We start from the raw sequence: 22,706 nt of genomic DNA, 5'->3' as shown, positions 1-22,706 counted from the left end.
CACCGCTTCAGTTGTCCTTACCAGTCTCTGCCTACTTTCTGCAGCTTTCACTTGCAGGTGGCCACATAGCCAATCACATACCATACAAGCAAGATAGTGAATGGCTGCAGCGATCATGTGAAAGATATATGACACCTGATCTCAGGCAGGAAGTACGCAGAGATTATGGAGTGTCAGCACTGGATGTACAGGGATAGAAGAGGTGAATTAAATTTATAATTTAACTCATTCTCTGCTCTTGACTTAGTAATACTAAATCCCAGAAAAAAAACTTTGTCTTAAGATTTATATTCCATAAAATAATTTCGAGGGCAGAAAAATAGCTTTTCGGAACTTATTAACTTTATATTTACATGGGAAAACAGCCATCTGTTGTAACATTTGTCTCCATCAGAACAGATCTAGTAAGACCCTACCACTCAGCACACAACGAGCAACTAGAGATTACATGATTCATACAGAAAGCAGAATTGCAGTCTATTGCACTGTGTACAAGAAACGTTTTGTGCTCAGTATATATAGCTACAAGCAGGTGAAAAGTGGCTTTGCTTTCTCTCTATGGTGGTTGCAGGACATCTGAAAGGCAGTACATAACTTTTTGTGCTTGGACTTTTTACGTGCATGTTTACTACAGAAAAAGCAAATAAACTGCGCAAAGCCTTGCAGAAGCTGTCTACAAAGCACTCTAAAGAGAGGATCTATGTGGCATACACGACCTTTGTACGCCCTCCACTTTGCACACAATTGTCTTTATAATATTAATTTTGTCCACAAGTTCAGATTTATGGTTTATGAGAGTGCATGTTTAATGTATAAAATATCAAAGTGAAAGATTTTTTTATTTTATTGCATTCACAACAGTAAGATTGCAAGCTGTGATGATGACTATTTGGTATGAGTACATCACGGCACTCAATGAAAATGAGACGGAGGTACCTAAGTCAGGTATCCAACCAAACAAAGTGTCTTGAAACAACTTGGCACTCAATTGGTGAAGCAATTTGACAGTTCTTTTATTTGCATCCAGACAAACAAAAAATATTTGAACGTTTTCGGTCCTACACTGGACCTTCCTCAGAAAATAATTTTCATAGCAGATTACTAGAAGATGAGCTGTGAAAACAAACCCATATTTTAATGGGTCAATTATCCATGAAAGTTATACCGGGAGGCTGGAACTGTCAAATTGCTTCACCAATTGATTGCCAAGTTGTTTCAAGATGACTATATGGTAGTCACTAGTCACCCATCTTTTACCAGGAAGAAAGGATTAAGTATAGGCCAACCACTGTCTTCCAAAAATAAATATCATTTCTGTATGTCATGAATGTATGTCATGCCATATGAGTAAAAGTTTTTGTCAGTAGAGAGTAAAACTGTCCAGTATGGCTCGTATCCCCTCTTATTTTCTGGGGCTATAAATAAATGGTCTTTGCATTAACCAAAAAGTAAGTTAAAGTAATTAAGTAAAAAGTCTCTTAAATACAATACTGCGAATGAAGCAAAAAATATGAAATATACTGAAGAAAACCTAAAGTGTAAATGTAGAGTTATGGGATAAATTATATTATAGAATATATTAATAATATCGCGTGTGCACAGTCATCATTTTGTAAAACCTTTAAGCATCTGGTATCCATGTTTGGTTAACCCACATGGAACTCACATACATTCCACAAAAGACTAAAACATTTCTTAATGAATAAATTATTTAGTAATTAAATTAGTATTGTGTTAAGGCAAACATGATTCATGTGATCCATCAATACTGATTCATATAACAATATTTGCTCTTAATATTATTACTACTACTAATATTAATAATAAGTGATTGTAAAATCATCTCCTGGGTTGGTCATTTGCTGGCATTGACGGGTTAATGCCAGCATGAAAAGTAAAGCTCACTTTGTCACAATGACCTGGTGCCATCTGTTAGATTTACACATCTTGTACACATCATGTATACATCAGGTGGACTAAACAATTTTATTACTACAGAATGTGTTAGAAAGCTTTACACATTCCTAAATCAAGCCCACTTGGTCACTCTGTACAAGTTATCACCCCCCAAAAAAACAAATGGCTTATATATAATCCTGTACACGTAAGACATTGGAAATAAAGCTGAATAAACTGATTATGCGTCCACACAATTGCGGTAACATCTTTGATATTCTGGTATCAAATATTACTTTTAATAAATATTTTCAAAACCGCAAGAAACAAATCGGACTTGTCAGGACTTGGTTTTTATGGAATTACTGTTTCTCCATAAATGACAAAATAAATTGCTCAAAGTAAAATGTTTTAAAATAGAATGATTTAGAAAGAGAAAAGAAGAGATGTGAAAAGATTCTTTCATAATGACTAATTTCTAGAAATAAAATGGAAGATACACAAGATACTTATGTCTTCAATTATGTGTCCGCGCATTCTCCAAGTAAAATTATTACACCAATTGATTTGACACTAGAATTCTCAAAAATCTGCAGCATTCGACATAAATGTCTGCTAAGGAGCACCGTAATTAGTGCGAAGACCGGACATGTGTGGACTGTCATTGTAAAGAGCAACAGTTAGGATTACTGATTTCTTCCTCCTGTACTGAGTCTCATTTCTGATGTAAATTCATATATATTAATATGGATTAGTAGATATTTAATTCAACATACAGTGTACATTAGATAGAAATAACATAGATGACTGTCACTGTATTCACATATATTCAGTTCTCTACATAATTTCCTGTTGTTCGTGCATTATGTCTTCCGCCTATTACAAAACTATAATGTTTTATGCATCAGCCGCAAATAATTACCGTAAGCTCAACACTTGCATACTTTCTATGTATCTTTAATTTTACTATTCCTAATAACATCAGTTTTGTTAAAAATTATAATTTTATAATTCAGTTCCTCACTTTGTTGTGACAGTATAATAAAGTTTATTAAAAAAAATAAACTTTCAAAATGAACTGACATTACAACATTTCAGCTACACATCGGGTTAATAGTGGAGTAACTAATAATTGAGGATTTCTTAGATTATTTAAAATAGTCTTTTTTTAAAGTGAAGGTAAAAACACTAAGCTTTATTCAACAGTGTGGCCTTGATCATTTAATAGTTAAACTACATCGGTAAGAAGTAAAAGTTAATGGGTGTAAATTTAGGCTAGAAGACAGAACCTAATTCAGTAGGGAGAAATTTATTGAAAGAGAATTGGGTGAAAATTTAATGCATAGAAACAAAAAACTGAGAGAAAATGAAAGATATTCATTGAGAACTGAAATTTTTTTTTTAACTTACCTGTAGTAGGTTGGGGGTGCTGCTTCTCTTACTCCAAAGGAGCTCTGTTCACTCTCCAGATAGTATGGTACCTGCTGGCCATGGTGGTGGATAAATGGTGAGATCTGTGGAGCTGTTTGCAAAAAAACTACTGGACTTGGTGGTACATTGTTCAAAGAATGAAGCCCGGCTAGGCTGCTTGATCCAAATGTTTCAGAACTGGCTGCATAGCTTAAGCTGGCAGAGCTGTAAACCGGTGCAGTAGCAGCAGTAAAGTCATAAGAAGTGCCCTCTGGGTAGTTAAAAATCCCTGTCCTGTTGCTCTCCACATACATTTCACCGAGTGGTCTCTCTAGGGGTAACTTCAGTGGTGGTCTGCTTATTGTCTCCAATTCTGAGGCTTGAATCTGATGCAATAAGGCTATTCCAGATGTTTTGCTGTGGAGGGGCATGGTCATAACTACTGGCAGAGAGAATGTGGCATGGCTGTTGACCGTCTTCTTGCCAGGTTGGAGTCAGCACATGGATGGCCACCTGAGAACAGAACACAACCTGATGTTAGTCTGATCAGCAATCATGCTGTAGCTTAGCACTGCACAGGTATTCAGCAAGCTCTAGTAAGGAGGAGGTACAAGTGAGAGCTGAACACACCACAAAAAAAATCCATCCTCCCTTTTTTTAACTGATTCTCTCTTTCAATCCTAGACTCATTCTTGTCGAAGTTAATCCACACAGTGTTGATGGCAGATTGTCAAGCGCTGCTGTATTTAATTGACATTGGTATGTCACATCTGTGTGTCACAACTGAATTATTTTAGCTTTGATTTCTCCTTTTTGTTGTGCCTTTTGCTATTCTTTTTCCATGCAGTCCTCCTCCACGCCAATAATCACATCACCATTATTTCTGCACTCGTAGAAAACTTTCTTTCTGAACATGACTTATCTTGTTTAATGTAACTTGTGATGGAAAACACTAGATTTTGCTTGTCTGACCCTGACAGTGATTTGGTTGTAGTAGAGATGAACCAGTTCAATACAGCGGACATGCTATCTTTTCTGACACTGTCCTTGAATATATTTTCCTCTGAATGTATGATTCCATTAGCACAGCGTCCATAAAATAGTTCTTACAGAGATTACTTGAAACCACACATGGCGGCTCTGTGGAGACTTTTTTCAAACAGACTTAACTGTATGTTATATTTGTTTGTAGCAACTTGTTGCATACAACTTATAAATTACCATGCACTTGGCATGCCCTTGAGAGGAGAGAATTTTAGAGCAACGGCACAGAATGATGGGAAGCTGACCAGAACAATGAAAGGTTAGCACTTACATAATGTAACCGCTATCCACAGCTCAGATATATCAATGACTCACAAAAACGCCACTGAAATAATACAAGGCAAATACATACATGTGTATAATAATCATAACATCAAAATCTGAAAAACAAAACTGATAGCAAATGCCTTATTAAAAGGGCATGTAATTGAGTAACGAGCATTCGCGAGAAGGATCATTCCCAACTATGGGCCTGGGAGGAAAACAGGGCAATTGTAGGGCATTGTCTGTATAGAGCTTGCCTTGGACTGCCCTTTTCAGGGCTAGAGTGTTTGGAGCATTTAGAGCCAGCATAGACTTCTAAGGGCTCAATAGGGCAAGCTCCGCTCTGCTGGACAGACAAGTCTTTGCAGCATTGAATGATGTATGAGGACTCCCTCCTTTGGGTTTGACAGATGGATGAGATGGTTTTTTCTTTTCATCCAACTTCTCCCCTGTAAGTCACTAATGGTGTGTTACATAGTCACTTTGCAGTAGAGATGAGCGACTTTGCCTTGTTTAGGTTTGAGTCGGGTTTCATGAAACCCGACTTTCGCAAAAGTCGGGTCGAACGAAATCGGCCGACTATAGGGAAAAGTCGGAGGCCGACTGAAACATGAAACCCAATGCAAGTCAATGGGGACGCAAAGTCGGCAGGGAGTGGAGGACAGTAAACACACCTACAGTGCCCATTTCAATGCCAAAAACACCAATTCTTATTACTGAAACTTGTCAACCTTAATTTACTTCATAATAATAGTTACGCATTGAAAACTGGGGGTTATTTGGCTAAATTTATGGGGGGTAGGGCTGCCTCCAGGTTTTCGTGTGCCCTGGGTCAAAGAGTGTCAGTGCGCCCCTTTAACACATACCACAACTCATGATGCTCCGATACGGCACAGAAATATAGGTATAGTACAATGACAAATACTTCACTGCTTACATGACATGACTGATCTATTTTAAATTGTACAATAGCTCAAAAAAGGACAGTATATTACTCCATACAGTATTATGGCCACCACATTGTGCATCATACAGAATAATGAGCCCCATATATATCTCCATACAGAATAATTGGTCACATATAATGTTCCATACAGTATATGATGAGCTCCACATAATGCTACAGTATATGATGGGCCCCATGGATGATGCTCCAGTGTATGATGGGCCCAAATAATGCTCCATATATAATGGGCCCCATTTCTAATGCTCCAGTGTATAATGAGCCCATAAGTGCTGCTCCAGTGTCTGATGTCCCCCATATGGAATGCTCCAGTATATGATGTGCTTCATGGATGATGCTCCAGTGTATGATCTGCCCCATTTATAATGCTCCAGTATATGATGGGCCTCATGGATGATGCTCCAGTGTATGATGGGCCCAAATAATGCTCCATATATAATGGGCTCCATTTCAAATGCTCCAGTGTATAATGGGCCCCATAAATGCTGCTCCAGTGTCTGATGTCCCCAATCTGGAATGCTCCAGTATATGATGGGCCTCATAGATGATGCTCCAGTGTATGATGGCCCTAATAATGCTCCATATATAATGGGCCTCATTTCTAATGCTCCAATGTATAATTAGCTCCTTAAATGCTGCTCCAGTGTCTGATGCCCCCTATCTAGAATGCTCCAGTATATGATTGGCCTCATGGATGATGCTCCAGTGTATGATGGGCCCAAATAATGCTCCATATATAATGGGCCCCATTTCTAAGGCTCCAAGGTACAATGTGCCCCATAGTTGCTGCTCCAGTGTCTGATCTGCCCCATTTATAATGCTCCAGTATACAATGGGCCTCATGGATGATGCTCCAGTGTATGATGGGCCCAAATAATGCTCCATATAAAATGGGCCCCATTTCTAATGCTCCAGTGTATAATGAGCCCCATAAATGCTGCTCCAGTGTCGGATGTCCCCTGTTATGAAAGAGTCACCGTAGGAGGCAAAAACAGAAATACTAGCTAAGTCCAGAAAACCAGAGAAGTTGGCAGCTATCCGATTGCAGACCCCTGAACCTAACAACAACAACTAGCAGTAGCCGTGGGGGGTTCCTACGGTGCCCTAGACCCCTCGATCACAGCTGGAGAACTACATAGCCTAAAGACAGAAAGGGAAATCTAAACTGCCCCAGAGCAGACCCCAAAGCAATAGGCAGCCCCCAACATATTATGACGGTGAAGCAAGATGAAAAAACACTCACACAGAAAGAAAGATAGGTTGAGCAAATGATGGGGCCCAAGCTAACTAAATAGGACAGAATAGAAAAGCTGCTGTCTGCAATCCGCCAAAACCCTCTCAAAAACAAGAGCCAACAGACTGATAGGGAAAAAAGCCCTGAAGACGCTAGGCTTCAAAAAGACTATATCAGTACTCAGGTATTATCTGAAGACAGAGCAAAAAGGAATTCAGCTCACCCAACAGGGAAAGGCAGAAATCCAGAAAAACAAGGCAAAACAAAACCAAAACACAAATGCAAAAAGTAGAGCAGAAAACTTAGCTTTTGAGGAGCAGGAATCAGACTGGTCTCCAAGAATCCCTCAGAGTAATCACCTGCAAGGCATCGGCTGCCTTATATCCAGTCAGCAATCCCAGTCACCCAGTCATCATCATTCTGCTCAGGTGCTTTGTAATCAGCCTCACTACCTTACTTCACCAGAAGAGGGAGTTCATCAGACCTCAATGGTGAAGGGGAAAATGAACTTACAACAGTACCTTCCCCTTGAGGAGGGGTCACCGAACCCTCATCCACGCCACCAGGGCGATCAGGGTGAGCCTGATGAAAGGCACGCACCAATCTTTTGGCATGAATATCAGAGGCAGAGACCCAGGAATTATCCTCCTGACCATAACCCTTCCACTTAACCAAATACTGGAGTCTCTGTCTAGCCAGACGGGAATCCAGTATCTTCTCTACCTCATATTCCATGTTACCTTCAACTAATACAGGGTCTGGAGGTGCCACCCCAGGAACAACTGGTTCAACAAATCTCTTTAACAAGGACTTATGAAACACATTATGAATTTTAAATGTGACAGGAAGGGCCAAACGAAAAGAGACCGGATTAATAATCTCCAAAATCTTGTAAGGTCCAATAAATCTAGGCTTAAACTTAGGAGAAGCCACCTTCATAGCGATATTTTTTGATGATAACCAAACCATATCACCAACCTTAAACTGGGGACCAATGGTCCTATGTTGGTTGGAAAACCGCTGGGCCTTTTCCTGGGAGAGAGATAACTTATCCACCACTTGGACCCAGATCTGGTGCATTCTCTCCACCACAGTGTCAACACCTGGGCAGGCAGAAGGCTCCACCTGCCCTGAAGAAAATCAAGGATGAAACCCAGCTCCGCTTGCCCTGAAGAAAATCGAGGATGAAACCCAAAGTTACAAAAAAAAGGTGACATCAAAGTGGCAGAACTAGCTCTATTATTTAAAGCAAATTCGGCCAAGGGCAAAAATGAAACCCAATCATCCTGATCAGCGGAAATAAAACATCTCAAATACGACTCCAAGGTCTGGTTTGTTCTCTCCGTCTGCCCATTGGTCTGAGGGTGAAAAGCAGAGGAGAAGGACAACTGAATTCCCAGCTTGGAACAGAAAGTCCTCCAAAATCTAGACACAAATTGAACTCCTCTGTCAGATACAATGTCCTCAGGAATCCCATGCAAGCAAACCACCTGTTGCAAAAACAGGGGCACCAACTCAGAGGAAGATGGCAACTTAGGGAGTGGTACAAGATAAACCATCTTAGAGAACCTATCACAAATCACCCAAATAACAGTCATTCTCTGAGAGACAGGCATATCAGAGATGAAATCCATTTAAATATGGGTCCATGGCCTCCTGGGGACCGGCAAAGGCATCAACAACCCACTTAAGCGAGAACAAGGTTTAGACCGGGAGCAAGTCCCACAGGACTGCACAAAATTCCTGACATCACGAGACAAGGAGGGCCACCAAAAAGACCGACTCACCAGATCTCTAGTACCAAAAATACCTGGATGACCAGCCAATGCAGAGCAATGAACTTCAGACATCACTCTCTTCTTCCACTGGTCAGGAACATACAACTTTCCACTGGGACAATGCTCAGGTTTGTCCTCCTGGAACTCTTCCAGAGCACGTCTCAAATCGGGCGAGATGGCAGAAAGAACTACCCCTTCGCCTAAGATGGTAGCAGGCTTGGTCACCACAGGAGAATCAGCAAAGAAGCTCCTAGAGAGGGCGTCTGCCTTGACATTCTTAGTGCCAGGAAGAAAAGAGACCACAAAATCAAAACGTGTAAAAAACAAGGCCCACCTAGCCTGTCTAGGGTTCAAGCGTTTGGCCGACTCCAGGTAAATCAAATTCTTGTGGTCAGTGAGGACCACGACTTGGTGTCTAGCTCCCTCCAACCAATGTCTCCACTCCTCAAATGCCCATTTCATGGCTAACAGTTCCCGATTCCCCACATCATAGTTACGTTCAGATGGAGAGAACTTTCGGGGAAAAAAAACACAGGGATTCATTTTAGATGTTACAGGATCCTTTTGGGACAAAACAACTCCTGCACCAATCTCAAAAGCGTCCACCTCTACCTGGAACGGGAGTGAGACATCAGGTTGCCGCAAAACCGGGGCAGAAGTGAATCTTCGCTTCAGCTCCTGAAAGGAAGAAAAAGCCTCCGGAGACCAATTCAACACATCAGCACCCTTTTTAGTCAGATCAGTCAATGGCTTGGCAATACTAGAAAATTTTGCTATAAATTTCCGATAAAAATTAGCAAAACCCAAAAACTTCTGGAGGGCCTTCAAAGAAGTGGGCTGAACCCAATCATAAATGGCCTGACCTTGGCCGGGTCCATTTCAATAGTTGACGGAGACAAAATAAATCCCAAAAATGAAATCCTCTGTACCCCAAAAAGGCATTTCGATCCTTTGACATACAGGGAATTCTCCCTCAAGATCCGGAACACAGTCCGAACATGTTCCACATGAGAATCCCAATCCTTGGAGAAGATCAAAATATCATCCAGATAGATAATCAAACATTTATCCACAAAGTCTTGGAAAATGTCGTTCATGAAGCACTGGAAGACAGAAGGGGCATTAGTGAGCCCAAAAGGCATCACCAGGTACTCAAAATGTCCCTCCGGAGTATTAAACGCCATCTTCCATTCATTCCCATGCTTAATGCGGATAAGATTATGCGCCCCCCTGAGGTCAAGCTTGGTAAACCAGCAAGCACCTTTAACTCTGGAGAATAGATCCGAAATCAGGGGTAACGGATACTGATATTTAATAGTAATTTTATTGAGGGCACGATAATCAATACAAGGCCTTAATGAACCATCCTTTTTGGCCACGAAAAAAAAACCGGCACCTAAGGGTGAAGAGGATGGTCTAATATGACCCTTCTCCAATGCCTCCTTATATAGGATCGCATAGCCTCGTGCTCGGGTACAGATAAATTGAAGAGCCGACCCTTAGGAAATTTACACCCCGAGCTCAGTTCAATTGCACAGTCATAACTCCTATGAGGAGGCAAAGACGCAGACTCATTCTCACTAAATACATCATAAAAGTCCGCTAAATAGTCAGGAACATCATGCGACTGAGGAGAGGTGGAAAAAACGGAGCCTCACTAAGGGCACACCGACAACCCCAACTCACCACAGACACAGATTTCCAATCCAAAACTGGATTATGAATTTGCAACCAGGGAAACCCCAGAACAATGGTATCATGCAAATTATGCAACACCAAAAATCTGCAATTTTCTTGATGTTCTGGGGCGACCGGCATTACCACCTGGGTCCAAAACTGAGGTTTATTTTTCGCCAAAGGAGTAGCATCAATCCCCTTCAAAGGGATAGGCGTCCGCAGAGGTGTCATCGGAAATCCACAACGTTTAGCAAAATCCAAGTCCATTAGATTCAGGGCTGCTCCCGAATCCACAAAAGCCTTGGCAGAAAATGTGGACAGGGAGCAGATCAGAGTAATTGCCAGAAGAAACTTAGGTTGAACACCACCCACAGAAAACGTGTGTGCAAAACGTTTCTCTCGTTTAGGACAGACAGAAATAATATGCGAGGCATCTCCACAAAAAAAAACACAGCTTATTACACCTTCTGAACTCCTGACGTTGCTCCCTGGACAAAACTCTATCACATTGCATAAGTTCAGACACTTGTTCAACAGGTGGCAACACCTCTCGTGCAGTCCTGCGTTCACGTAAACACCGATCAACCTGAATGGCTAATGACAGAATCGTCAAGACCAGAGGGAACAGGAAATCCCACCATAGTATCTTTTACGGCTTCTGACAAACCCTTCCGAAAGAGAGCTGCCAAGGCATTATCATTCCAGGTAGTAAGGACCGCCCACTTTTGGAATTTTTGACAGTACAAATCTGTAGAATCTCGACCCTGGCTCAATGCCAACAGGGTCTTTTCAGCCTGATCAATAGCATTAGGTTCATCATACAACAACCCCAAGGCTTGAAAAAATGCGTTCACATTAGTCAGAATAGGATCATCTGGTTTCAAAGAAAACGCCCAATCCTGGGGATCGCCACGCAGCAAAGCGATGACAATTTTAACCTGCTGCGCGGAGCTCCCTGACGAGTTACGCTTCAAGGCAAAAAATAATTTACAATTATTTTTGAAATTCAAAAATTTAGACCGATCCCCAAAAAACACATCAGGAGTAGGGATCTTTGGTTCGGCAGCATGTGAATGAGCAAGGTAGGCGGAAATTCCCCGCACTTCCGCAGCGAGCTGCTCCACACAATCAGACAATTGCTTTATCTCCATTGAGAGAAAAAAAAAATTCCTCCTACGGCCTCAGAGATATAGAGGAAAAAATATACACACTTTTTTTTTTTTTTTTTTACAATTCTTTCCTGTTATTGAGTACCCTAGGATCTGCGGTATGGCGGGTGATTCTGTTATGAAAGAGTCACCGTAGGAGGCAAAAACAGAAAAACTAGCTAAGTCCAGAAAACCAGAGAAGTTGGCAGCTATCGGATTGCAGACCCCTGAACCTAACAACAACAACTAGCAGTAGCCGTGGGGGGTTCCTACGGTGCCTTAGACCCCTCGATCACAGCCGGAGAACTACATAGCCTAAAGACAGAAAGGGAAATCTAAACTGCCCCAGAGCAGACCCCAAAGCAATAGGCAGCCCCCAACATATAATGACGGTGAAGCAAGATGAAAAAACACTCACACAGAAAGAAAGATAGGCTGAGCAAATAATGGGGCCCAGGCTAACTAAATAGGACAGAATAGAAAAGCTGCTGTCTGCAATCCACCAAAACCCTCTCAAAAACAAGAGCCAACAGACTGATAGGGAAAAAAGCCCTGAAGACGCTAGGCTTCAAAAAGACTATATCAGTACTCAGGTATTATCTGAAGACAGAGCAAAAAGGAATTCAGCTCACCCAGCAGGGAAAGGCAGAAATCCAGAAAAACAAGGCAAAACAAAACCAAAACACAAATGCAAAAAGTAGAGCAGAAAACTTAGCTTTTGAGGAGCAGGAATCAGACTGGTCTCCAAGAATCCCTCAGAGTAATCACCCGCAAGGCAGAAGGGCGTCGGCTGCCTTATATCCAGTCAGCAATCCCAGTCACCCAGTCATCATCATTCTGCTCAGGTGCTTTGTAATCAGCCTCACTACCTTCCTTCACCAGAAGAGGGAGTTCATCAGACCTCAATGGTGAAGGGGAAAATGAACTTACAACAGTCCCCCATTTGGAATGATCCAGTATATGATGTGCTTCATGGATGATGCTCCAGTGTATGATGGGCCCCAATAATGCTCCATATATAATGGGCCCCATTTCTAATGCTCCAGTGTATAATGTGCCCCATAGATGCTGCTCCAGTGTCTGATCTGCCCCATTTATATTGCTCCAGTAAATGATGGGCCTCATGGATGATGCTCCAGTGTATGATGGGCCCTAATAATGCTCCATATATAATGGGCTCCATTTCTAATGCTCCAGTGAATAATGGGCCCCGTAATTGCTGCTCCAGTGTCTGATGTCCCCAATCTGGAATGCTCCAGTATATGATGGGCCCCATTTTTAATTAATCCAGGCATGGTATGTGAAAAGAGCTCCATGGAGTAATCTGAAGTGTTTGCTGCTGCATCCTTCACTTTTGGTGTGGGTGAAGGACATAAGGAAAGAGGTTGCTCCTGACCAGAAGCCTGCACTGACGACTCAGTGCTTGCATTTTTTTAAACTTCAGAAGAGGAGGCGATAGAGCTGGAGGCTGTTTCAGCAATGTAAGCCAAAAAACAGTTCCTGATGCTCTGGCTTTAAAAGCAGTCTACCTACTCCCAGAAAAGGGAGCCTTGCAGGCCTTCCAGAGCTACACCATGACGCAGGCTCAACACCTCCTGCCTTAGCTGCTATTATGTTTTTGGCACTACCAGCAGATGCACCACCACCACCATCAGTACTAGGTGGCCCACCACGCCCACATCCGTGTCCTCTTCCACCATATGTCCTCATGTTTTGGAAAATGGACCCAAAATGCCAGCAGATATATGGTACTGTATCAGAAGCGTACAGCTCTATACAGTCTAGGGATAACAGTAAATTTCCGTATATATTTCATGAGTCATACACAGACACTCACAGGCTCAGTATGGATTACACAATAAAATAAAAAGTTGAAAAAGGGTACAGTATCACCAGATGCAAGGTATATATAGTATAGTGTAAACATTCTGATTCTCTGTATGCATTTCAGGAGGCAGACACAAACGCTCTCAGGCCCAGTATGGATTACACAAGAATATGAAAAGCTGTAAATGGGTAATGTAACACAAGCGTACAGCTGTATACAGTGTTGGGGTAATCTTAAAGCTCCAAATATATTTCCGGAGTAACAGACAGACGTTCATAGGCTCATTATGGATTACACCAGAATCTAAATAGCAAAAAAGGTTACCTTATCTGAAGCATACAACTGTATACAGTGTTGGCCAAATTTGAAATCTCGGTATATATTTCCGGAGTCACCCTCAGACGCTCACTCAGTCTGGGTTTGACCATAATAAAAAATGTTGTAAAAAAGGTACTGGATTACAAGATAGCAAGTATATATATTATAGAGTACAATTGAAATCTCCATATACATAGTCCCGTAGTCATTCTCAGATGCTTACTCAGTATGGATTTGACCATAATACTAAATGTCGAACAAAGGTACTATATAACAAGATGCAAGCTGTATCGAGTATAGGGTAAAAATTCGTATCTCCGATTCACCGTATATATAGAAGGTGTAAACCACACACGCTCACTCACTATGGATGATACCGTAATAAAAAATTTTGAACAAAGGTACTGTATCAGCACATACCAGGTGTATCCAGTCTAGGGTTAATTGTAAATTTCCGTCTATACTTCCGTAGTCAGACACAGACAATCACAGGCTCACTATGTATTACACCAGAATTTAAAAAGTAGAAAAAGGGAAAGGTGTTGTGGTACTTTTAAATCTTCGTATACATTTCAATCTCAATAAGCCAGTCCAGACTCTCCGCTACTGGAAACTACATGGGTACAAGTACAGATGGAAAGTCGAGTGTTAGCAGAAATTTGGGAATTACTCATTGCTGGAAAACCTCCTGGTAGATGTTGCAGGGGCGATGCAGACCCTCAATTACTGTGTCTGTGGAGACAGCGAAAACGGTTCTTTGTGAAGAAAGGATTGCTTTATCGCAGTAGCGTGGATCACATCACCGTTACTCGTCTCCATCAAATTGTGATCACAGGGAGAGATGTGGACATGGACCTCACTGCCTATCATGATGTGTCTGGTCATTTTGGAGTGCAAAAGACAGAAGCCACAGGCCGTAGGTGATTCTATTGGATTGGCATGAGAGGAGACATAGAAAAATTGTGGCAGGAATGTCACACGTCTGTGACATCACAACTGTGAAAGGTGATCATAAAGCACCACTGCATCCGCTTGTAAGTTGACGTCCATTACAAATGGTAGCCATTGAACATCTGAAGGTAGAGTCCAGCAGGACAGGCCATAGTTACATCTTAACCATCATTGATCAATACACCAAATTTCTAGTGGCGTCCCTGTGAAGGATTTAACTGCCCAGACTACACAGCGGTGGAGCAGGGAGAGGTAAGTATTGCAACTTGCAAGTGCTGTGGCCATGACCAAGCGGGGGGGCACACTCGTGGGCGACGGTACTAGCACAGAGCCCCTCATAGTGCACTGGTGTGTCTGACGGCGAGTGGGCCCCCCCACCGTCAGAGACATTGTATTGTACTATGAGGGGCCCTGTGCCGTCGGCCATCAGTGGGCCCATCCACCTGTTCAGAGCAATGGCACTTGCCCGGGTGCGCCAGGTGTTGATCCCAGCCCTTGGGGGGATGGGCAGCCCAGTTAGGGAGGTTTAAAAAATGGCATATGTTGATGTGTAGGCTGGACATTCAGCTGCTGCAAATGGTGGAATTGGGCAAGTCCGAGGAAGAGGAGGACAAAAGCGAGGCAGTTTTCTGGCAACCTACGTGTCATCAGGGGAAGGTGGGACAAAATCCTTTGCAACCCATGCATGGTTCATTTTGATGAAGGTTAGATCATCAACATTTTGGGTCGGCAGACCGGTCCTTTTTTCTGTCAGGATTGATCCAGCAGCACTGAAGACTTTCAGATAACACACAAGCAGCAGGGCAAGCGAGCTCCTGTAAGGCATAGTGTGCCAATTCAGGCCAGGTGTCCAGTTTAGAGGTCCAATAGTCAAAGGGGAATGACTTGTGAGGGAGAACATCGATATGGGAGAAGTAGTTTGTAACCATAGCTGACAACTGCTGTCTCCTTTCACTTGTAATCGATGCAGTATTAGCAGTCGTGTGAGCGATACTTGAGAAATCATTCCACAACATGGTCATTAAACCCCTGTCTCCAACGCCACTTTGGCTATGTGCACCACAAACACCTCTTCCATTGTGCCCACTATGGCTCGTGGGAGAACCAGCACCGCTGCTGTGTGCTGGGAAAGCCTCAAACAAACGGTTTACCAGAGTTGCTTATTTGTTAGCCAATATTATCTCTAGGTTCTCCTGTGGCATGATGTTGTGTAATTTGCCTTTGTAGCGTGGATCGAGGATGCTGGCCAGCCAGTAGCCGTCATCCTTCATCATTTTGGCAATGCGGGGGTCCCTTTTTAGGATCCGCAAGGCATAATCGCACATGTGGGCCAATGTTCCAGGTGTCAATAATGCACTGTCACTGCTGGGTGGAGGAGCACTTTCTGGCAAATCCACATCCCTACAGTCACGCACAAACACTGTACCTTACCTTGGAATGCAAACATTTTCTCTTGCCCCCTGAGAAGCATCCTCCTGCCCAAAATAATCATCCCCCTCATCCTCCTCCTCTTCTTCGTCTTCTTCCTCCACCTCGTCCAGGACTGTTCCCTGACCAGACAATGACTGACTGTCATCAAGACTTCTCTCCTCCTCCTGTTCCTCCTCCACTGCAGACGCCAGATCCTTAATGTGCGTCAAACTTTGCATGAGCAGATGCATAAGTGGGATGCTCATGCTTATGATGGCGTCGTCTGCGCTTACCAGCCATGTGCATTCCTCAAAACACTGAAGGACTTTACAGAGGTCTTTCAGCTTTGACCACTGCACACCCAACAATTCCATGTCTTTCCTCAAACTGCCTGCCCGTGTATCCTCCCACAAATGCATTACTGCCAGCCTCTGTTCACACAGCCTCTCAACCATGTGCAGGGTGGAGTTCCACCTTGTTGCAACATCTATGATTAGGTGGTGCTTGGGGAGGTGGAGCAATCGCTGCAGCTTCTGCATACGAGTGAAGTGGACGTTTGAGCGACGGATGTGCGAGCAGTCTTTGCACCTTATGGAGCAGGGATGTTAACTCTGGATAATTATTAAGGAAGCACTGCACCACCAGGTTCAAAGAGTGAGCCAGGCAAGGTATGTGTGTGAGTTTTGCACAGGCTATGGCTGTCACAAAATTACGGCCGTTATCACTGACTACCTTGCCTGGCTCAAGATGTAGAGTGCCCAGCCATGACTCAGTTTGTCACTGCAAGTAGTCGGCCAGTACCTCTGCGGTGTGTTTGTTGTCACCCAAAGACATCATCTTTAACACAGCCTGCTGACGCTTACCACTAGCTGTTCGATAGTGGGACACCTAGTGTGCAACACTGCCAGCTGCGGATGGAGTGCTCGTGCGACTGCGCTCTGTGGACAAGCTTTCTCTTATGGTGGAGGAGGAGGGTCGAAAGGCTACAGCCAGCTGTTTCCTATACCGTGGGCTAGGCCGCACTGTTCCACCGCCACTGTCCCCTGTGGAGCCTGCATCCACCACATTAACCCAGTGTGCAGTGATGGACACGTAACGGACCTGGCCATGCCTACTGGACCATGTATCTGTTGTGAGGTGCACCTTTCCACTCACTGATTGCTTGAGTGCATTGACAATGCAGTCTTTCACATGCAGGTGGAGGGCTGGGATGGCTTTTCAAGAAAAGAAGTGCCGACTGGGTAGGTCATAGCATGGGACTGCGTAGGCCATGAGCTCGTGGAAAGCTTTGCTTTCAACCAAATGGTAGGGCATCATCTCTAATGAGATTAGTTTGGCAATGTAGGCGTTCAAACACAGTGTACACGGATGAGAGGATGAGTACTTTCTTGTCCTACTCAGAGTGTCTGGTAGGGTGAACTGGACTGGAGAGCTGCATATGGGGGAAGTAGGGGTGGACCGGACGAAGTGAGAGGGGGTTGGTGATGGTATTGGTGGTGATGGCCTTGATTCAGTGTTCTGTTGCAAAACCATTGTGATTCCCTGAGTACTTTGGCCTTGCGAGGACACCTCAACATTTAGTGCTGGTGGTGTGCTTAACGGTGGCGGTGGTCTTACAGTGGGGGAAGCGATGGAGCATTGCTGGCTACCTTCAGTCGGAGCAGGTGCACATGTGCTACCTGAGGTTTTGTAGTCCGTCCACGCTTGCAAGTGCATGTTGATTAAATGTCTAAGCATGCAACTGGTATTCAAATTTCTGAGTTGTTTACCTCAGCTAAAGGTCCTTCCGCACTTCTTACAGGTAACCTTTGCCTCATCAGTAGGATTTTGGAAAAAAGAAGTGCCACACTGCACTCTTCCTACTATGGAATACATTTTCCTGCCTTGCATGCTGTGCTAAGCTGACCGTCTGGCCAAACTGTCCTGCAACTCTTTTAGTTTTTGGTCCACGTTTTTGGACAGCTATGGGCCTGCTAGATAACCGCTGCTGTGATGTCAATGCCTGCTGCGGATCCTTCTCCTTATCTGAACTATTGCCAGCGCCACCCTCCTCCACCAATGGATGCCAATCCGGGTCAAGAGCTGGGTCATCCATCACCTCCTCTTCAAAGTCATGTGCACCTTCCTCTTTACCTTCCTCTGTGTCACCGTGTAAGGTGGTATAGTATGCGGGAAGGGGCACCTGAGTTTCATCAGGGTCAGATTCTGGCTCAGTAGACTGCGAGAGCAATGTAGTGCTCTGGGTCAATGTACCAGCAGAATCATCTAGCAGTGGCTGTGCATCAATGCACTCCATGTCAGATTCATCTTGGACTGGGGAATTCAGGATTTGACTGGATAACCCAGGCATGGTATGTGAAAAGAGCTCCATAGACTAATCTGAAGTGTGGGCTGCCGCATCCTTAACTTTTGGTGGGGGTGAAGGACACAAGGAAAGGTGTTTTTCCTGACCAGAACACTGCACTGACGACTCCGTGCTTGCAGGTTTCGAACGTTCAGAAGAGGAGGCAATAGAGCTGGTGGCTGTTTCGGCAATGTACGCCAAAACCTGTTCCTAATGTTCCGGCTTTAAAAGCAGTTTTCCTACTCCAAGAAAAGGGAACCTTACAGGCCTTCTTGGGCCAGACGATGACGCAGGCTCAACACCTCCTGCCTTAGCTGCTATTGTGCTTTTGCCAAAACCAGCCGATGCACCACCACCATCATTACCAGCTGCACCCCCCTGCCCACATCCGCGGCCTCTTCCACCATACTTCCTCATGTTTGGCAAAATGTACCAAAAATACCAGCAGAGAGATGGTACTGTATGAGGAGCGTCCAGCTGTGTAAGGTGTATTAAAAAATTTAAATCTACGTATATATTTTGTTAGTCAATGACGCTCTCCCAGTATGTATTTGACCGTAATCCAACAAGCAGATATACGGAACTGTATCAGAAGTGTACAGCTGTATACGTTTTTTGTGTAACTAACAATCTCCGAATATGTATTTACGGAGTGTCACACACACATGCTGACTCTGTATAGATGTGACTGTAATGCGAATGGCAGATATACAATACTGTTTGAGTATCGGACAGCTCTATACGGTGTCTGCATGGAAAATTGTCAATCTCTATCTATTTTTATACGGAGTGACACACGCTGTCTCTGTCTAGTTTACACCGTAATCAAAACAGCAGATATACGAAACTGTTAGAAAAGCAGACAGCTCTATAAGGTGTAGGTCTGGAAAAATAGAAAATCTCCTCGTTTTGTTTTTCCAGAGTCACACACAGGTAGCTTGTATTTGTCCGTGATACCAGTCGGTACACGGTAGTGTGTGAGGAGCGTACACCGCTATACGGTGTCTGTATGGAAAATTGTCAATCTCCGTCTATTTTTATAAGGAGTGACACATGCTGTCTATGTATAGTTTTGACCGTAATCAAACAGCAGATATACAAAACTGCTTGAAAAGCGGACAGTTCTATAAGGTGTAGGTCTGGAAAAATGGAAAATCTCCTCGGTTTGTTTTTCCAGAGTCACAGATAGCTTGTATTTGTCTGAGATACCAGCCGGTACACGGTAGTGTGTGAGGAGCGTACACCGCTATACGGTGTCTGTATGGAAAATTGTCAATCTCCGTCTATTTTTATACGGAGTGACACATGCTGTCTCTGTATAGTTTTGACCGTTATCAAACAGCAGATATACGAAACTGTTTGAAAAGCAGACAGCTCTATAAGGTGTAGGTCTGGAAAAATGGAAAATCTCCTCGGCTTGTTTTTCCAGAGTCACAAACAGATAGCTTGTATTTGTCTGTGATACCAGCCAGTACATGGTAGTGTGTGAGGAGCGTACTCCGCAATATGGAGTGTGAAAAAATGAATGCTCGGTAATTCACCAGAACAAAATAATAAAAGTTGGAGTGCTTTGAAAAAAGCAGCTTGAACAGTAGTGTGCACACAGCAATGCAGCTATCAGGTAGCCTTAAAAGGCAGCCTAACCACCACCAGCGCTGCTGCACACAACAAAAATCCTCCCCTTTCACTGCACACTAACTGTACAGTGAAAAGTGCTATCAGCAGAAGCAATTTTTTTTTCTTCTTCCCTGCTTAACTCTCTCCCTTATTCAGAATCAGCAGCAGCACCTCTCCCTATTCTAAGATCAGCAGAAGTATCTAAGATCGGAAGAAGCAAGATGGGGTCGGCGGTCACGACCTTTTATAGCCACTTTGACGCCACACAAAGCCAGCCAATCACTTCAATGCCCTTCTCTAAGATGGTGTTGGCCGCTGCCCATGTCAGCGCGTTTCCCACAATGTGCGTCCTCCATCATTGGCTGAGAAAAGGCGCTGGAAGCATTATTTGAAATGCGACTTTGGCGCTCGGCTCGGCGACCTCATGGCATCCTCATGCTATGGTCGGGTTTCGATCGGCGAAACCCAACTTTAGCTAAAGTCAGCGATTTTTTAATTTGACCGACTCGTTTCGATCAACTCTACTTTGCAGCATACAGGTGGCTCCTTGATTAGAACAGACCATCTGTCGTTGGCTGACCACTGTCAGGATTTATTTAGCTTACCTTTTTTCACACATGTAAGGCTAGTTTCACACTAGCGTATGGAGTAGCTGCGGAGGGATGTGGACTTCCTCCGTGAAGCTCCGCCCCCTGCCGTGCCTCCTCCGTTCAGCTCCTCCTACGTCGGCATGCGGCCTGCATACCCTATCTTTAGCATTGGGTATGGATGCTTCCACATGCATCGGTTTGATGGTGCGGCAACCTGCGCCGAACGCAACGTGTTGGATTTTGTTGAGTTCGCCGCACTGTCAAAACGACGCATGTGGAGGCATCCGCATATATCGGCATGGCCTGCGTGCCCAATGCTAAAGATAGGGTATGCAGGCCGCATACCAACGTAGGCGGAGATGAACGGAGGAGGCAAGGCAGGGGGCAGAGCTTCACGGAGGAAGTCCGCATCCCTCCACAGCTCCTCCATATGCTAGTGTGAAACTAGCCTAAGTGACACTATATGTCATACATGCATTCATCATTATGGATAGGGCATTTGTGCTATTGCCTGCTGTGTAATTTTATGTTATGTAATTATTGGTATATTGGTATATCTCTTATATCATTGTCTATTACAGGTTATGTTTTATCTAATACTCACCAGCTTCTGATCTACTTTATAATTCTGTGCGTTAACTAAGAGTCCCTGGAAGGTAGAGACAGGACTGTCTCCGTTCCCCTTTTTACTTGTTTACACCAACTTTGGGCCTCACTAAATAGACCGTCAAACACCTGATAAAGAAGCAAAACACTTGTTTGTTCTGGATTTAGATAGTATGATCAGTGCCATTAAATAATTTGATGGCCTGTTTAATGGAACTGTTTTCTGCCCATAGTAAACCATTTTATTGGCAGCACATCTTGTTTCTATGCTGCAATGTGCTGACAAAAAATTATCATTTTTAAGCCAGTATAAAAAATCATCATACCTGGCGAACAAGCGGAGTGTTTACCAGCCTGTTTAGATGGACCAATAATCAGGAACATACTTTCCTTGAAATATTAATTTCACGAGTATCTGCCCAACTAAATGGCTTAACCAACATCATTATCGGCAGGACTTCATGCTGTGTAAACAGGTTATATGTTGCTGATAACATGATAATTGCATGCACACAGAAACATTATATCACATTCTGTGTACATAGAAGTGGGGTCAGCCAGTTTAAACAGGGTAATAAACAACCGGCAAGCAACTTGCACATAGCTGATTATTGATCGTTCAATGCCTACGATCATGTTGTCTATGCCCAGCACTAGAAAGAGAGACAGCATTGGATACCTTTTTTATGAAAATAATAATTTTAGGCATCATACATTTAAAGTAAAATGTTTAAATGAAAAATTACTATTCAAAGGCATAATAAAACGTACGGAAGTTATGCTATATCCTAACGTGACCATCAAGGTGTATGTGGTTAGTTTGAATACATGTATTTGTGCTCACTGTGTTCATAAACTGCACTTTATAGACACATACATAAACAGCAGGACACATTCATTTATCAGACATTTTAGAACATATTATGCCAGATCTTTGTCATCCCCAAAAGCAAACCTTTGACACAAATTTGTCGATCTTGGTGCAGCCTTGGCTGTTATTACTGAACATTAGTTCAATAATAATCTTAATAAGGCTCTTCTAATTCAGCAATCCAAGGTCTTCTGCAGGTTTAAAGGATTATGAAAAAAACATTTATCACCTATGCACAAAATAGGCAAAAAATATGTATGGTTAGTTAGGACTCAACTACTAGAATGCGCTTGATCGTTAGAACTGGAGATCTGTTCCCCTCAATAACACAATCAAAATGTCACTTTCATGTAATTTTCAGGGACGGGGTTTGTTTCTGATCACCCAGTGATCTCCTTACAGTGTGCATTGCCAGTGCTCTCTATTGCTGGCTCATCACTAATTAGAGCTGGTGAGTGAGCGCACTGTCACTGTGCAATGAGAAGAACATTGCACAGGAAGAAGGGAGCTTGTCGTGAGCATACGTCAGAATTGACAACCGACGCATGCTCAGTAGTGCAGGGACTAGCCCAGTCCCTGAAATGGACGCCAATGTTGCTGCTTCATTTCATTTCAGCAGTGACCACAGTTTCGTCCCCCGATGACGACCTGTTTAAGTAACTCAGCGTGCACTGAGGATTCAGAAACAAAGTGTCATCAAAACATAAATAGGTAGGACAAACGTAAAATAAAGCAGTAAGATTAGAGAGGGAAGGG

General features: G+C 43.3%; 1 protein-coding gene across 1 annotated transcript in view; it reads right to left on the bottom strand.

Annotated features, from left to right (window-relative positions):
• The window catches only part of ESR1 (estrogen receptor 1), a 333,527-nt gene extending 329,516 nt beyond the window's left edge, over nucleotides 1-4,011 (bottom strand). Inside the window, exon 1 of the mRNA XM_073557685.1 lies at nucleotides 3,307-4,011. Within this exon, the coding sequence (XP_073413786.1) occupies nucleotides 3,307-3,743 (437 nt within the window). The 5' untranslated portion in view covers nucleotides 3,744-4,011. The remainder of the gene's footprint in view (nucleotides 1-3,306) is intronic.
• Between the last annotated feature and the right edge of the window lie 18,695 nt (nucleotides 4,012-22,706).

This window comes from Dendrobates tinctorius, unplaced genomic scaffold, assembly GCF_039654945.1.
Source record: "Dendrobates tinctorius isolate UK_male_01 unplaced genomic scaffold, ASM3965494v1 ptg000250l, whole genome shotgun sequence".
NCBI classification, from domain to species: domain Eukaryota; kingdom Metazoa; phylum Chordata; class Amphibia; order Anura; family Dendrobatidae; genus Dendrobates; species Dendrobates tinctorius.
The sequence above is the reverse complement of the archived record's forward strand: the minus strand, read 5'-3'. Positions and strand labels throughout refer to the sequence as shown.